The 18,046-nt window shown below is 47.1% G+C and overlaps 1 protein-coding gene across 1 annotated transcript; it reads left to right on the top strand.

Annotated features, from left to right (window-relative positions):
* The first annotated feature begins 3,687 nt into the window (after positions 1 to 3,687).
* Positions 3,688 to 7,573, top strand: TEX37 (testis expressed 37). Its single transcript, XM_021697751.1, has 3 exons — positions 3,688 to 3,714; positions 4,452 to 4,544; positions 7,145 to 7,573. The coding sequence occupies exons 1-3, from the start codon at positions 3,688 to 3,690 to the stop codon at positions 7,571 to 7,573; spliced, it is 549 nt and encodes a 182-aa protein (XP_021553426.1).
* The last annotated feature ends 10,473 nt before the right edge of the window (positions 7,574 to 18,046 follow it).

The following is an 18,046-nucleotide window of genomic DNA, read 5'->3' as shown; positions in this document are numbered from 1 at the left end:
TGTTCTTCACCCCATTCTTTGCCATTTCCTTCAGGATTATTATATTCACAAGCACTTCTTAAATCCCTGCATGTAAGTGACCACGCACTGAGCGATAAAAAAGTGACCAAGACCAAGTTCTTTACCTGAAAGATACCACAGTTTGTTAGAAGTAACCACTTTAGTTCTCCAACCTTGAATTTGTTGGAACTGCTTCAGCTGTAAGTTTACATAAACTCAACTAACACTGGCTTCGGCAAGAAAAGGAATATATCGGCTCACATAAACTGTAAAGTCCGGATGTAGTTAAGCTTCAGGCATGGTTGTATCCAGGGGCTTAGTTAGTGTCCTCATGATGCAGTCACACTCTGTCTTCATCTCTTGGGTCTTCTTTTCTCTACTGATTTTATTCGTGGCCAGGCTCTCTCCACTTGGTGGCAAAAATGGCTTCAGACAGCTCCAGGCTCCCACAGTTCTTAGTGCCTACTATCACAGAAAGACAGAGACTCTGCCAGGAGTTAAGGTGATGCTGATCAGCCCACTTCTGGTCATGAGCCTCTCCTTGCATCATTCACGGTGGCCTGGGGGATGGACTATTCTAGGGACAACACACTCATTTAGAGCTGGAGTAGGGTCAGTACCACACAAATCACATTTCTCCAAAGGGAAACTGGCATGCCATTACAGAAAGGCGAAAGTCAGAGATTCCCAACACCCTTGCTCTGGGTTTCTTGCCCTCACCCACTCCTTTCCTGGGCCCCCCTCATTCCCCCTTGTTCCTGTCTTACAGGCTTTGCACTTGCTGACCTGTGCTGAGAAGCCCTATCTTCCAGATCTTTCCGTGACTGGTTCTTACACTTCAGATCTCCACTCTAATGCCACCCTTTGCGAGAGGCCTTCTCGGACCCCCCTGAAGAGCCACTCAGTCATTCTCTCAGACTTCACTTTGTTTATTTGCTGGATCTAATGGAGCAGTTGAGCAATTATTACTTTGTTTACTCTGTGTTTTGCTCTCATCAGAATGTAAACTCTGTGCAATCGGGGGGATTCCCAACTATTTTGTTCACTTGTTGAATCTGCACAGTTCAGAACCGCGTTCAACACGAAATAGTGCTCAATAAATATTGGTTGGATAAATGAAAGGAATCTGTGGTGGCATCTAGTGAGAGACCAAGGAGAGCTTCATGGAAGAGGTGGCCCTTAAAGAAAGTGAATAATTTTTTTTTAAAGATTTTATTTATTCATTTATTTGAGAGAGTGAGAGAGAGAGAGAGAGAGCACACGAGAGGGAGGAGGGTCAGAGAGAGAGGCAGACTCCCTGCCGAGCAGGGAGCCCGATGCGGGACTCGATCCCAGGACTCCAGGATCGTGACCTGAGCCGAAGGCAGTCGCTTAACCAACTGAGCCACCCAGGCGCCCAGAAAGTGAATAATTTTCATTGCGGTAAATATATATAACATAAAATTTTTACCATTTTAACCATTCAAAGTATACAATTTAGTGGTTTAAATATGTTTGCAATGTTGTGCAATCATCATCACCCTTATCCTTTTCTAGAAAGTTTTCATCTTCTTAAAATGTTTCCCCTTTCCTCCCAGTCCCCTGGCACGGGGGGACTCTACTTTCTGTCTCTATGAACTTGATGAGCCTAGGTACCTCATGTAAGTGGAATCATACAATCTTTGTCCTTTATGGTCTTGCTTATTTCACTTTGCATGTTTTCAAGGTTCATTCATGTTGTAGCATGTGCTACAATTTCTTTTTAAAACTGAATAATATTTGAACAAAGGAAAAAAAAAAAGACAAACCGAGAAAACAGACTCTTGACAATAGAGAACAAACTGCTGGTTACCAGAGGGGAGGCAGGTGGGGGATGGGGGAACGAGGTGATGGGGATTAAGGAGTGTACTTGCCAGTGATGAGCACTGAAAAGTGTATAGAATTGTTGAATCACTATATTGTCCACCTGAAGCTAATATAACACAGTATGTTAACCATACTGGAATTAGAAATTTTTTAAACTTTTTACAAAACAGAATCGTATTCCGTCATATGTATACATCACATTTTGTGTATTCACTCGCCTGTTGACGGATATTGGGGTTGTTTCCATCCCTTGGCCACTGTGAATACTGCTGCTGTGAACATGGTCGTACACGTTTGTGTTCGAGTCCCTGCTTCCAGGTCTCTGGGGCACACACTCAAAGGAGGAATTGCAGGATCGTACAGCAATTGTGTGGTGATGTGTAATTTTTTGAGGAACCACCGTACTGTCTTCCAGAGCAGCCGCACCAATTTGCATTCCCACCAGCAGCACATGAGCACTCCAGTTTCTCCATATCCTCGTCAGCACTTATTTTATTTTTCATTTTTGGGATCATGGTCAGCCTCACGGGTGTGAAAGAGGGTGCAATTCTGACAGACAGAGGAAGGACAAGCCAGCCCTTCAGGCAACAGAGGCCTGGAGGGGCTCCGGTGTGCAGTGGATTGAGTCGCCCGCGGTCTGATGTCAAAATCCATGTGGGGCTCTGTTTACCTCCCTCTCCTGGAAACGACCGATTCTGTAGAGTATTGGCAAGCCCCCGCCTGCCCGGCACCTTCCAATGCCGCTGCCGGGGTTCCTGTTGGCTCAGGTGTTCTGGAAGCCAGCGGCTTGCCGTGAGAGGCTGGGCCAGGGACCTGGGCACTGCCGCACGGGAGGTGAGCCAGTCACCCATCACAATGACCAGGGACTGTGACCAAAGCAGCCTGCATCTCAAGGACAGATGTGGCAGTGCGACAAAGTGGCGGGACTCTTCACGCAGCGGGGCACCTGGAGTGGGAAGGGCAGGAGCATCGTCATCCTCTTGGCAGAAGGAGGGGTAGGTGCTGTTTGCACTGAAGCTGGGTCCCAGCCCCAGGAGGGGAGCTGTCCATGCACAAAACGGAGGGGACATAGGGACTATTTGAGGTCTGGCAACTGCCGTGCTCGGCCACAGCGCACTGAATGGAGTGAGGCTCAAGGCGGTGTTCCGCGGGAATGGAGTGGAGAACCAGTCAAGAACTGGGAATTCAGATTGCTCCCCAGTGCCCAGCTGTGAGGCTCCCCACTAGGACTTCAGGGCTGGGGAGTGAGGGGCAGGATTGGACGTATCTGCTGCTATTGTTCAGCTGGGAAAGCAGAGCCTCACGACTTTCTTCACCTTGGATACCCCCAACCCCACTAGAAAACATGGTTGGTGCTTCTGAATCAGGGCGCCTCTAAGTTCTAAGCCTGCAGCCTGCTTCTCCAGGGCAGCTCAGAGCCCTGTTCAGTGGGACCCGAGTGTTGGAGTCAGCTCATCCTGGCTCTGGGAGCCCATTCTCCGTACATTTGTGCAACCCCACATTAGTGACATGTCGATAGCCTGAAATGGGCTGTGGTGGGAGCATTTACACCCCAAAACTGGTAAATGCTACCAACCACTGCTTATTTATTTGCCTCATAAAGGTGGTTATTAAAGATTTACCAGCACACTACCTGCCCTGCTTGAGAGGTGAATCTGATGTTCTCATCAGCTCTGATTCCTTCTGGGACCTGCTCCTGCCCCTTTGTCCCAGGACCCCTGTCCACCTGCCCATTGATCCTTGCTGCTGCCATCAACCCCTGATGACTGAGGGGCTGATGGCTTCTCATGGCCCGTGGCGGAAGCAGGGCTAACCAACCTGTCTGTGTCTAGGTTGTCTACTATGGCAGGTGTGGTGTACCCCAGACAGGTGAGTGTTGTGGGTTTCTGTCGCCTATGACCACCTCAAGGTTGAGCAGCTTTAGCAGACAGGCCCAGGCACCTTGGGCTCCCTCTGGTTGTCATTCTGGAATGATGTGTGTACGTGTGTGTGTGTGTGTGTGTGTGTGTGTAATAGGCAGAGGAAAGTAATGATTTATGGTTTTCTGGGGGCTCACTTATTTATTCAGCATGCATTTAATAGGCACCTGTGGTGTGTCAGGCCCTGTGCTGGGCTTCGAGCCTGCAGAGATGCCAAAGATTAGGTCCTAATCTAGTATACTTCATTAAATCAGTTACAATTACCATGGTAAGTGCTGTAATGAGGGATGCAAAATGTGCTGTGAAAGCAGAGGAGAAAGAGTTTAATTTGGGGGAGGTGAATAGAAGGGTGGGATAGATGTTTTGGGGGAGAAATTTAATCTGGGTTTTGGAGGATGTGTAGGAGTTTGTCAGTCCGTGAGCAGTACCACTAGCATTTCCAGCAGGAGATAAGAGCATGCGCATCTGTGAAAAGTGGAGTGTAGTGAGGCTGGAGTGCAGAAGGCATGGAGGGGAATCAAGCAGGGCAAGATGGCAAAGGTCAGTAGAAGCCAGATCATGGGGGCTCTGAATGCCAGGCCCAAAAGTTGGTCTTGGTCCTATGGGCCATGAGAAGCCATTGAATGCCCTTAGGTGGAAGAATGGCAAGATGAGGTCTCTTGTTTTGTAATCTCCCTTGCCCTTCAGGCCCCTGTGGATTTAGACACATACAAAAGCTCCTACATGGTTGACTATCAACACTACGGGAAGCACGAATACTCCAGAGTCACACCACAAGAGGTAAGAAGTTATTCGGTCTTGTCTTCTGTTCAGTCGCCCACTGAAATCATCTTTACTTCATCTTTATTATGTGTGGATATTGGGGGCACTTATTTAGAACAATATCTGATGCCAGGAGAGCTAAAGAAGTCTTTTATGTGTGTGCTTTGTGTGTACGTTTTATTTTTTTTTTAATTTTATTGTTATGTTAATCACCATACATTACATCATTAGTTTTTGATGTAGTGTTCCATGATTCATTGTTTGCGTATAACACCCAGTGCTCCATGCAGAACATGCTCTCTTTAATACCCATCACCAGGCTAACCCATCCTCCCACCCCCTCCCCTCTAGAACCCTCAGTTTGTTTTTCAGAGTCCATTGTCTCTCATGGTTCGTCTCCCCCTCCGATTTGCACCCCCTTCATTCTTCCTCTCCTGCTATCTTCTTTCTTCTTCTTTTTTTTTTTTAACATATATTGCATTATTTGTTTCAGAGGTACAGATCTGTGATTCAACAGTCTTGCACAATTCACAGCACTCACGATAGCACATACCCTCCCCAATGTCCATCACCCAGCCACCCCATCCCTCCCACCCCCCCCCACTCCAGCAACCCTGTTTGTTTCCTGAGATTAAGAATTCCTCATATCAGTGAGGTCATATGATACATGTCTTTCTCTGATTGACTTATCTCGCTCAGCATAACACCCTCCAGTTCCATCCACGTCGTTGCAAATGGCAAGATCTCATTCCTTTTGATGGCTGCATAATATTCCATTGTATATATATACCACATCTGCTTTATCCATTCATCTGTCGATGGACATCTTGGCTCTTTCCACAGTTTGGCTATTGTGGACATTGCTGCTATAAACATTGGGGTGCACGTGTGTGTACGTCTTAAAAGGTACATCAGCCCTAAGTCATGCACACAAGAGTGTAAATGATATACATTCACAGTTTAAATAACATTGACAAAACAAACACCAGTGTACCTGTTATCAGCCAGCTGAATGAAAACATAGCACATCAGAAGTACCCTAGAGCCCCCAGGGGACCCCTCCGTGCTCCCACTCCTCCTCCCACCTCCAGAGGTAGCCACTCTTCTGAATTTTGGGCTAATCATTCCCTTGGGGGTCTTTTAAAAAAACAGTTTTACTCTGTATGTATCCCTGTAAACTGTTGAGGTTTGCCTTTTTGAGCTCTGTTACACATTGGATCATACTATTTGTACTCTGTGACTTTTACTTTTTGCCAAACATTATGTTATTTATAATATATTATTCATTTTCTGCCAGTCGTATTACATTGCATGAATACGCCACCATATATTTGTCCCCTCTGCTGTTGGACATCTGGGTTTTTACTTGTCTGCTACTTCTCCTGTTGTCCGATGCTGCAATGCGGATTACACAGCCTAAGGCGCAGGAGTCCCCGGCGCAGGAGGGGAATTGCTTGTCCCAGGGAACATCACTATTGGCCAAAGTGGCTGCGTCACTGGAGCAGGGGACAGTCCGTTCTGTGGCTCTCCAACCTTGCCATCAACTTGGTATTGAAAGACTTTCCAATTTTGGCTAATTTGGTGGGTTTGAAAGAATATCTTCTTGTGCTCATAATTTTCAGTTCACTGCTTATTAAGGAGATTCAGCATCTTTTCATATGTTTATGGATATTTATTATTCTGTGAGATGGCTGTCATGTCTTTTGCCCGTGTTTTTATTTTTATTTTTTTAATTTTATTTTTTAAGATTTTATTAATTTATTTGACAGAGAGAGAGAGAGACAGCGAGAGAGGGAACACAAGCAGGGGGAGTGGGAGAGGGAGAAGCAGGATTCCTGCGGAGCAGGGAGCCCTATGCGGGGCTCGATCCCAGGACCCTGGGATCATGACCTGAGCCCAAGGCAGACGCCTAAAGACTGAGCCACCCAGGCGCCCCTTGCCCATGTTTTTATTGGGATGCTTGTCTTTTTCTTCTTAATTTGTAGGAGTTCTGTAAATAGACATGTTTCATTTGTCAGTTACAGAAATGGCAACACTCTTCACAGGCTGTGGTCTATCTTTTCACTCCCTTTCAGTGAATAGAAATTTTTACTTTAATATAGTTGGATGTACCAGTCTTTCCCTTTATCATTTGTCTTTTTTAAATCTTGTTCAAGAAATCCTTTCCTATCTCCATGTAGCTACACTAAAAATAAGAAAATCTGTACAAACAAAGATGGAACAATTTCTGGGATATAGAATTTAACGGAAGCAAAATGCAGAGTGGGATTATAATGTGCATCAGTTGCGTACAGGCCAGGCGGTGTAAAATTCATTATGTGTTTATACAAACATAAGCTGTATCTAGAAAGATAGAAAAAACGCTTACCTCAGTGGTTGCCTCTGGAGATGGGATCCAAGGGAGGAGGAGGGGTGGGAAAGAGACTGACTTTTCACTAGAAACCCTTTTCTACTATTTCAGTATTTCTCTGGGTTGTATATATCACCATTCAAAAACCAATTTAAATTTTTTTTAACTAAAGAGAAGTGTGCTCTGTCTTGGATGAGGCCAAGGAAGCTTGCTTGCTTCGCCTTTCACCTCTCTCAGCCATCCATTCCTGTGTGACTTATTTCCACAGCAAGCGAAGCTGGATGCCCAACTTCGGGACAAAGAATTTTATAGGGTCGTCCCCAGCTCCAAGCCCAGGCTAGAGGATGGATACCCCGCCTTCAGAAAACCCCACATGACCGCCAAAGACCTGGGACAGCCCGGCTTCTTCCCCCCGCAGGATCAGGACCGTGTGGCCGCAGCGGAGGACGAGGGCAGGTTCACCAGTATATGCCCTTCCGTGTACCCCGTTTCCCACGGCCTGTACCTGGCCCAGGGTGTCCCCAACTGGGTCCGCCAGAGCGCCGGCTCTCCGTGCCTCCTGGAGCCCGAGCTCCAGCCTGCGCCCGAGGAGGGCAAGGGCTACTTTCTGCTGCCTGGCTGCCTCTGTCCGTATCACCATGAAGTCAAGTTCCCCATCTTGAACCGATGGGGGCCCTTGATGCCATTTTACCAGTAGGAAGGGTGAGAGCGCCTTCAGGGGAGCCACGGACATCCCCCCTCTCCCAAGGAAGTCCGCGCTCGGCACTTGGAGAACGGACAGGAGGACTGAAAATAAAACCCTGGGAAGACGTTCCAGCAGCACTGAGGGTGTTCTACCTTGTTCCCTGGCCTGTCCCGGGACAGCATCTGCACCCGCGCACCACCTGCCGAGGGGAGGGGCAGGGACGGCAGGGGGGAAGAGGGGAGGGGAGGGGAGGGGGGGAGAAGAGAGGGAGGAAAACTGGTGTGTGTGGAGGCTGGAATGTGTGTGACGTCTCATGACAACGAAGAGTCCTGCTGGAAAGATTCTTGTTTTAGGCATTTACTTACAAAACGGGACAAATCTCATTTCCCATAGTTGTCTGAACGTTGAGGGTGACTGTAAAATGCTGTTGGGTAACCTTCCCTCAGACACTTAGTTTGCTCACCACGCCCACCCCGTAGCCCATTTCCAGGGCATCATTTTATACTTTCCTTCTTGCTCAGTGGCGCTTCTGTAACCATATCCACGTATGAGTGGGTTAGGAAGCAGGTAGAGCTGCCGAACTAGGAACTGAGGTGCAGTGGCTTGAATATCCTAGTTTCTCCCAGTCTAACAGTTCGGAGGTAGGCGGCCGAGGACGGTGGGGTGTCTCTGCTGTAGTTCCCATCTCTGCGTCCAAGGTGGCTGCCCCCACCTTGTGTCAACTGTGTCGCCCCCACCCCCCAGATTCATAGCTTGAAGTCCTAACCCCCAATGTGACTGTATTTGGAGGCAGGGACTTCAGGGGGTAATTAAGGCCCAATGAGGTCATAAGGGTGGGAGCCTGTTCTGATAGGATTGGTGGTCTTCTAAATAGAGGAAGAGAAAGAGAGCTCTTTCTCTCCCTCTCTCTCAGCATGTACACACACACACACACACACAGGAACAGCCATGTGAGGCCTCAGCGGGGAAGGCAGCCATCTGCAAGCTGGGAAGAGAAGTCTCACCAGAGACCAAACTCTGCCAGACCTTGATCGTGGACTTGCAGCCTCCACAACTGTGAGAAAATAAATTTCTGTTGTTGAAGCCCGCCGGCCTGTGGTATTTTGTTATGCTAGTCCAAGCTAAGAGAGTGACTCATTCAGTTATTGACATTTTCCCAGGAGCAGAAAGCAAGAAATGCCCAGAGGAATACAGGTGTATTCCCTTTCAGGGGCACAGACAGATATGATATTCTTCTTCGCTACCAGTCCTGTCCTCTTGGCCAGAGCTCAGCACATGGTCCCACCAAACTACAAAGAAGGCTGGGAAATTCACCTTGGTCCTGGGTGGCCCTGTGCCCAGCAAAAAATGAGAAGTTAGAAGAATAGAAGGAGAGGATTATTTGGATGGATGACTATTTTTGCCACAATACATGAGAAGGCTTTCCCGTTGGAATCATCCTATACACCGTGCTTCCCTAGGGGATCTTGTTAAAATGCAGATTCTGAGTTGGTTGGTCTAGGCTGGGGGCAAGATTCTGCATTTCCAATAAGCTCCCAGGTGTGTGGTGCTGCTGGAAAGGAGACTGTACCTGAGTAATGAGGCTCTCTACACAATACTCTGCGTCTTCCTTTTCTCTTCATAAGTCATTACTTATAGGTCTAATTATTTTTAATGGCTGCCTGGTATTCCATTGAACTGATAGATCTTGATTTATTCAACTATTTCCTTATTGGGGGGCAGTCATGCTTTTCCAATTTCCTTCCTACAAATTATGCAGCAATAACAATTCATGAGCATATATCCTTACAAATGATGCTTTTATTTCTGCAAGACAGAGTCTTTTTTTTTTTTTTAAGATTATTTATTTATTTATTTATTTGACAGAGAGAGACACAGTGAGAGCAGGATCACAAGCAGGGGGAGAGGGAGGGAGAGAAATAGGCTTCCCGCGGAGCGGGGAGCCCGATGCGGGGCTCAATCCCAGGACCCTGGGATCATGACCTGAGCCGAAGGCAGACGCTTAATGACTGAGCCACCCAGGCGCCCCATCTGCAAGACAGAGTCTTACGAGTGCTGGCTTTGTGCTGGGTCAAATGGGGTGGATGCTTGGTGCTAATAGATACCACCCGAACAGCCCCCTTCCTCCTTCCCATCTCCTCACCAGCACAGAGATATTATCAATCTTTTTTTTGATTTTTGCCAATTTCATGAATAGAAAATGGTATCTCATCTCGGCTTTAATGTGCAATTACTTGGCCACTAGTGAGATACAGGATCTATTTTATCTCATTAGCCATTGGGTTTCTGAGTCGCATCTTTTTTTTTTTTTTAAGATTTTATTTATTTGTTTGACAGATAGAGACACAGTGGGAGAGGGAACACAAGCAGGGGGAGTGGGAGAGGGAGAAGCAGGCTTCCCGCCGAGCAGGGAGCCCGAAGCAGGGCTTGATCCCAGGACCCCGAGATCACGACCCGAGCCGAAGACAGACGCTCAACGACTGAGCCACCCAGGCACCCCTGAGTCACATCTTTTGCCCTGAATTATCTTTCTTCTTACCAATTTATAGGGTTTTTTTTTTCACATGGCCATGTTAGCCCTTTATCTAGGACATGTTCCAAACATGTTCTGTCTTAACTTTTAAATATACAATTTAAAATATGTAATCTGAACATATTTTGTTCTGACATAAAATGCATACCTTCAGTAGAAAATGTTGCAAAGTGAAGAAGGTGTGAAGAAGGAAAAGAAATCACCTCAATCCCACTGCTCAGTCAAGAGACAGCTCCTGTTAACACTTTGATGCCCAGGCTGCCAGACAATGGTTAGATCCTTGGGCTGTTGAGCCAGACAAATCCGGGGTTCCACGCATGCCTCAGTTTACATCTTAGCAGCTGAGGGGTATTCTAGAAAGTTATTCCATGTCTCTGAACAGCAATGTCCTCATTAGTAGAAGCACTAATAACGCTCCTACCTTTTGAGTAAACACTGTTCTCACAGCATCTGAGATATAGTCAGTGTTCAGGGAGAACTTTTATAGGCGTTTTTACAGATCTCATACTGAAGATGTAATTTCAAATCCTGCTTGGTCTTTGTGGCATTAACTATAAGCATTGCCACTCAACCTCAAACTTTATAAATATCCTTGCACGAACATACCATAATTACTATTGTTAGACATTCAAGTTGTTTCCAATTATGTATTTTTCTCTTGTAAGTTAGGCTACAGAATAAACTTTTTTCCTATAATTAGGGAGAAAAAGAAGCAAAGTTACTGTGTCAAGGCGTATGGATATATTCTCAATGAGTATTACCAACTCGTTTTCTAAACAGGCGTTATCTTTAATATTAAGGAATCATTTCTTAGGTGTGATGATGGGATTTTGGTTATGTTAGAGAGACTTCATTTTGAAATACTTACAGGAGAGATGATGTCTGAAATTTACTTTAAAATGCTGTAGCAAAGGGCGCCTGGGTGGCTCAGTCGGTTAAGCATCTGCCTTTGGCTCAGGTCGTGATCCCAGGGTCCTGGGATCAAGTCCTGCATGGGGTTCTCTGCTCAGTGGGGAGCCTGCTTCTCCCTCTCCCTCTGCTGCTCCCCCTGCTGTGCACTCTCTCTCTCTGCCAAATGAATAAATAAAATCTTTAATAACTAAATAAATAAATAAAATGATGTAGCAAAACAGTGTTATTAGAACAAGGGAATAAGTAAAACAAGATCAGTGACAAAATAAAAGCTGTAGCTGGTGATGGGTGCACGGAAGTCCATTATCCTACTCTCTCCACTTTTGTGTGTGTTTGAAATTTCCCATCATAGACATTAAAACAGGAAGGAAAGGAGGAAGAGAGGGAGGGAAAGGAAGAAAGGAAAGGAGGAAAAAAGAAAGATGCACCCCTTTAGACTACTGCTAGCCATTTATAAGCATGTCTAATTCACACTATCCTTGTCATCCTTCCTACTCTCAGTAAGAAAGAAAAAGAGAAAAGAAAAGGAAGGAAGGAAGGAAGGAAGGAAGGAAGGAAGGAAGGAAGGAAAGGGAGGGAGGGAAGGAGGAAGGAGGGAGGGACGGAGGGAGGGAGGAGAGAGAAAGAGAAAGTCTGTTAGTTGGATAATATAGTCTCTGGTCCCTGGTGAAGTTAAATAATTTCACAAATGATCCTTATCTCTTCATCGCTTGTCAAATGCTTTCTTACCAGTGCGCATTCCCTTCTCCCTTACCTGTTACAGTCCTTAGTGAATCTGTTTTATCCATAACACCTTCTACGATGTGTGTAAAAGAGTGTCTATGAGTGAAAGTTTACTACTTTTAAATAACATTTTTTCCAGTGCTGGGTCATGTGGATCAGCTGACAGTTTTGTTTTGTTTTGTCTTTTTAAAGATTTTATTTATTTATTTATTTGACAGAGAGAGAGAGAGACAACGAGAGAGGGAACACAAGCAGGGGGAGTGGGAGAGGGAGAAGCAGGCTCCCCGCAGAGCAGGGAGCCCGATGCGGGTTCGATCCCAGGACCCTGGGATCGTGACCCGAGCGGAAGGCAGATGCCTAACGACTGAGCCGCCCAGGGGACCCTCAGCTGACAGATTTAACACATAGTTACTTCCACAAAATGATTTAGTTGAGGTGAAAACATTCCTAACAATAGCTACCCTTTACAGAGCACTCATCCTATGCCAGGCTCTGTGCTGCACACATCACATGCATTATTTTGTTCTCACACACTGATGAAGAAACAGAGGGTCAGGGAAGTTAAGTGCCCTCCCAAAGCCACACGTGGCAAAGCCAGAATGTGAATCCCAGATTTATCTGATTCTAACCCCAATGGTTCAGTCATTTTTAGAATGTTGCATGTCTTTTTTATTCTACATAAATGATGGAAAGCCCTTTAATATGATAGCTGTCTTGCTCCCTAATGTCCAAGTTTCCTGGATTAACCACCACTTTGGGGGCAACAATGGCCCAACCAAGAAGATGGGCGGATTCACAGCTCCCTCTGCATTCTGAATCCGAGGTGTTCAGGAAGTCATAACCCCCATCACAGACTCACAAAGGCTGCGACTCGCCGTGCTTAAGATCTGAAATGGGTCACAGAGACAAGTCTGGACGGCTCCATGGGAGCCAAGGGACACAGCAGGAAGGCTAGCTGGGGCCTGGGCCCCTTGCAGCAGAGCACAGGGAGGGACTGGCTCCAGCCATGAGGATGAGTGGAGACCCCAACACGCTGCACTTGAGACGCTGGCCACCCAGTCCCACAGAGAGGCCTCAAGGTCCTGAGCTGGGTCTGGGCAAGAGCCACCGAAGTCCAGAGAGCCCGCCTCAGAAATCTCTCTCTTCAACTGGGCCCTCCATCAGTCCCCGCCTCGGCCAGCTTGCTCTGTCGGCATCCAGGAGCACCCCCTGCAGGCCCTCCCCATATCTCCCCACCCTCCCCACCCCCCGCCCCAGGGATCAGAAGGCAGATGTGATTATTCCTCATCTCCTGCATAACCTGGCTCTCTGGCCCTCCACGTGAGCACGACCCTTCCGACCCGGGCTCCCCACGCCTTCCCCATTGCCCACCTCTGGGCCTGTGCACTTGCTGTTTCTTTCTGTCCGCTAGAAAACCCTTTCGTCTGCTTTCCCCCAGCTGAATTGCTGTCTTCTTGGAAAAGCCTGTCTGGACCATCCCCTGTCCCTAAGTTTGCCATTCCTGCGAGTTCCCAAGTTCTGTCATTCCTACAGCTCTCCGAGGGGTGCTGTAAGGATTACAGGACCCAACACCTCGGGCCTGGCAGAGAAGCTCAATACTTCCTAGAACTTTTTCATTTTAATTTTTATTGTCTTTAAAATTGTTACGGTTGTATTTGTGTCAGAGAGTCTTTTATTTCTCTTTGTTGCTCCTGGAAGCTGGCGTAGAGTAGAGGCTCAATAAATATTGAAGAAATGAAGGGGGTAGGGCTTTCTAAGGGGAAGCACAGCAATGAGGTGGCCCAGGCCTGACCTCCAGGCATTTTCTATGACAGCTCTCCTAGCTCTTACCCCCGGCAGCTTCCGGCTCCCTGCAGGGTTGTGTGTCCACCTGGGGAAGCTCTCAGTACCCGGTGATGTCAGGTTACCTGAGTGACCTTCCTGAGGATGGCCCACAGCTTTGCCAACTGAATTCTACTCTTAACCAGATGGAGTCATCTTTGGGAAGACTGCCCGTCTGTGGGAACTCCAAATTGGGTTTGGGCCACCCCCTGTACGTTTCTAGTCTCAACTCTGGCCTAGTGCAATAACTGTATTTATTTATTTATTTTTAAATATATTTTTAAAGGATTTTATTTATTTATTTGAGAGAGAGGGAGAGAGAGCAGGAGCAGAGGGGAGGGGCAGAGGGAGAAGCAGGCTCCCTGCAGGGAGCCCGATGCGGACTGGATCCCAGGACACTGGGGTCATAACCTGAGCTGAAGGCAGATGCTTAACAGACTGAACCACCCAGGTGCCCCAGTATAACTGTGTTTAATCAGTAGATTCAGGAGAAGCCTGTTTTGGTCAGTGGACATTGTAATATTCTCAGAAGAAGATTCCTAGCTTCTTGTCCAGTTTATTCCTGGGGCGGAACATGGTTGCATGCCAGCAGCCACCCCATCTATCTTCACTCCTCTTGCATTTTTTAAGGCCCCCTGAAACACCTCAACATGAGGGAGAAAGCACAGACTTTGGAGCAAGTGCCGTGGAGTGGACCCCTGGTGCCATCGGGCGTGCCAGCCCGAGTCGGGCTCAGCACAGACCTTATCTTATTAAAAACCTACCGTAAACGTGGAGTTAATACAGCTGCAACCCCATTTTATAGCTGAGAAAACCGAGGGCTCAGGCGATTCGGCCAAATGTCACAGGATTTGGAGCTAGGCTTCTTCCGTGAAATCTCACTTCCATCAAAACCTTCAGTTTTATCATCTGTAAAAAGAGGGTAATTATGCTCATCTCACAAGGTACAAACAAGAATGTGCACGAATGAACTTAAAAAAAAAAATTTTTTTTAAGGTTAATAAAGTGCACCTTTCAATTAGTAACGTAAAAGACAAGGAGTTGACACACCTGTTTTGTGGCACTTGCTTGTAGATTTGCCCCATTCCAGCACTGTGCCCCACCCCAGCGTGAAGTCATCCTGAAGGGTTGTTTTTGTCATTCCTTGGCCTGGGGAGGAGCCCCGATTCTGAGGCTGCAGAAACAGGATTGGAAGGCTCCAAGATAATGGTAGCAGCCCTTACATGTGTATATTCTTCAGAGTTTACAAAACACAGCCATAGATGGTATCTCCCTTCAATCTCATTTCATCTCCTGACACAGGAAATCTTACCCCCATTTCACAGAGGGGACAAGTAGCTAAGGCTGAGTGGGGGTGCAGACCCCAGGCTTGTACTGCCGTGTGCCTTTTCCAGATCAAGCAGCCATTCACCATTGATCCCTAGCTCTGAAAGAGTGCCTTGCATCTGAGCACCTTGGTAAAATGCTGATTCCTCAGCTCCACCAAGTCTGAATGGAGGGTCACTAGGTGTGGAGCCAACTCCCCAAATCTGTATTTTTATCCAGTTCATGTGGAGGTTGAGTCGCTGGTGCTCTGTGGATCACACTTTGAGAAGTGGCAGAAGAGGATGCGGAATTCTTGGAAGTCTCCAGGCAGACACCAGTAAATCGCTGCTGGCGATAAACATAACTGGGAGTGGGTGTGGGAGGGGTGGACATGTGGACTGGGGGTAGATCAGAGTAGGTGCGCATGTTGAAATATCTCAAGAATGTTTGGGCCAAGTACCATGCCAGAATGTGTTCATTAATTTCCAAACATTGAAAAAATAATATATATTTATTTATATAAATATATATTTATATAAACTTTGGCCCAAATAAAATATATTCCACTTATGTGAAGTACCTAAAGTATTCAAACCCACGGAGAGAGAGTAGAAGGGTGGTTGCCCACGGCTGGAGAGGGGATGGGAGGCACAAAGTGAATGTACTTACTGCTACTGAACTATACACTTTTTTTTTTTTAAAGATTTTATTTTTTTATTTGACAGAGAGAGACACAGCGAAAGAGGGAACACAAGCAGAGGGAGTGGGAGAGGGAGAAGCAGGCTTCCCGCCGAGCAGGGAGCCCGATGCGGGGCTCGATGCGGGGCTCGATCTCAGGACCCTGGGATCATGACCTGAGCCGAAGGCAGACGCTTAACGACTGAGCCACCCAGGCGCCCCTGAACTATACACTTAAAAATGGGTGGAATAGGGATGCCTGGGTGGCTCAGTCAGTTAAACATCTGCCTTCAACTCAGGTCATGATCCCACGGTCCTGGATCGAGCCCCGCACCAGGTTCCTGCTCAGAGGGGAGCCTGCTTCTCCCTCTCGGTCTGCCTGCCGCGTGCGCTCTCTCTTTCTCTGTCAAATAAATAAATAAAATCTTTTAAAAATGGGTGAAATAGTAAATTTTAGGTTATGTGTATATTTTATCACAATACATACATACACATACATATGAAAGGGAGCTTCTCTAAGTATGACCTAAAACCTGGGAACTATCAATTTAAAAAAAACGAATGCATTGCCTACATAATAATCAAAATTTCTGCATGGAAAAATTACCAGACACAAAATCGAAAGGCAAAGAACAAACTGGGAAAATATTTCCAATACAAACGACAAAAGCATCTGAGTCCCTTATCTGCCAAGAAGAAAAAGACCAACGATGCAGGGGGAAAAAACCTTACTTTTTAATTCAATCATTTGCTCTTTTGGCAAATATTTATTTAACACATATGTGCCCGACACCATTCTAAGCGCCGGGAATGTAACAAAAAATAAATAAATAAATAAATAAATAAATAAATAAATAAATAAATAAGCATAATATTAAGATGAGGAGAATCAATACCAGTTGGGGGAAATGACAATAAACTAAACCAGGAAAGTATATAATGTGCTGGAAAGTAACGAGTGATATGGAGAAAAGGAGGGCGGGCCTGGAGGGCGAGACAGCTGTCCCGAGGGGCACAGGTTAAGTGGTTCTCGGATCAGGGCTCACTGTGAAGGTGATATTTGAGCAAAGCCCCGAGGGGGAGAGAGATCTTCTCACGGTGATGAGTGGGGCCAAATGACCAGGAGAGACCCCAAAGCGTCAGGCCTGGGAGGCCGTGAGGGCAACAGAATGAGGTCAGGGAAGTCACAGGGTGCTGCACAATGGTCTACAGACGGGTGAGCAGGTGCAAAGGCTCTTAGTCTTCTTTTACAGGAGATGGGACCGCTGGAAGGGAATGAGCAAAGGGACTACATAACCCAATTTTTAGGGGGTTTTTTTGTTGTTTTTTTTTGGTTTGTTTTTAAAGATTTTATTTATTTATCTGAGACAGAGAGAATGAGAGAGACAGAGAGCACATGAGAGGGGGGAGGGGCAGAGGGAGAAGCAGGCTCCCTGCCGAGCAGGGAGCCCGATGCGGGACTCAATCCCGGGACTCCAGGATCATGACCTGAGCCGAAGGCAGTCGCTTAACCAACTGAGCCACCCAGGCGCCCGGGTTTTTTTTTTTTTTTTTAAGGTTTTTATTTATTCATTTGAATGGGTGTGAGCGAGTGAGAGAGAGAATGCGGGGGCGGGGTGGGAAGGTTCAGAGAGAGAGGGAGAAGCAGACTCCCCGCTTTCCCACATGGGGCTCGATCCCAGTACCCTGGGATCCCGACCTGAGCCGAAGGCAGATGCTTAACTGACTGAACCACCTAGGCGCCCCCCGATTTTTAGGTTTAAAGACAGACTTTGGCCACTGGATTATGAAAAGACTGAGAGGGACAAAGGCAGAGGCGGAGAAGTGGATTAGGATAATCCAGGCAGGAGGTGCTGGTCATTGGGGCCAGAGCATCAGCTGGGGAGATAGTAAGTGGTTGGCTTTGGGAGGCCTTTGAAGGGACAGCCAGTGGAATTTATTAACAGATTGGCTGGGGGGCACATGAGAGAAAGAGAGGCGTCAAGATGACTCCGTGTTTTGGGCTTGTGCAAAGTGGAAAGGTGAGCTGCTTTTCTTTGAATGGGGAGATGATGATAGTTGAAATGGGTTTTGGGGGAAGATCAGTTTGGACCCGGCAGCATTAAGTTAGAAATGCCTCTAGGACATCCAAGTGCAGATTTGCCGAGGCAGCTGGCTACACAGGAGAGGTCAGGACCAGCTGGTGATAGAAACTGGGCAGTTAAGAGCCTATGGGTGGTACTGAAAACCAGGAGACCCGACACCATTGCCAGGGTGTGGAAGTGGTCCAAGGACTGAGGTCTGGGGCCCGTCAAGGTTGAGAAGTCAGGGAGATGGGGAGGAGCTGTGAGGTGGAAGGAAAATCAGGTGGAAACCAGGTGAGGAGAGGTACCAGGGTGGGGGGGCCATCACAGGATCGGTGGGGTCAGCTGCTGCTGTAGGGTCAGGAGGCAAGAGCCCTGAGGATTCCTGCTGGATGCAGCAAGGGTATTGATGACCTGGCAAGGAGCCTCGGGTGGGGTAAGAAGGCTGGC

Source organism: Neomonachus schauinslandi, chromosome 10 (genome assembly GCF_002201575.2).
Source record: "Neomonachus schauinslandi chromosome 10, ASM220157v2, whole genome shotgun sequence".
NCBI classification, from domain to species: Eukaryota; Metazoa; Chordata; class Mammalia; order Carnivora; family Phocidae; genus Neomonachus; species Neomonachus schauinslandi.
The sequence above is the reverse complement of the archived record's forward strand: the minus strand, read 5'-3'. Positions and strand labels throughout refer to the sequence as shown.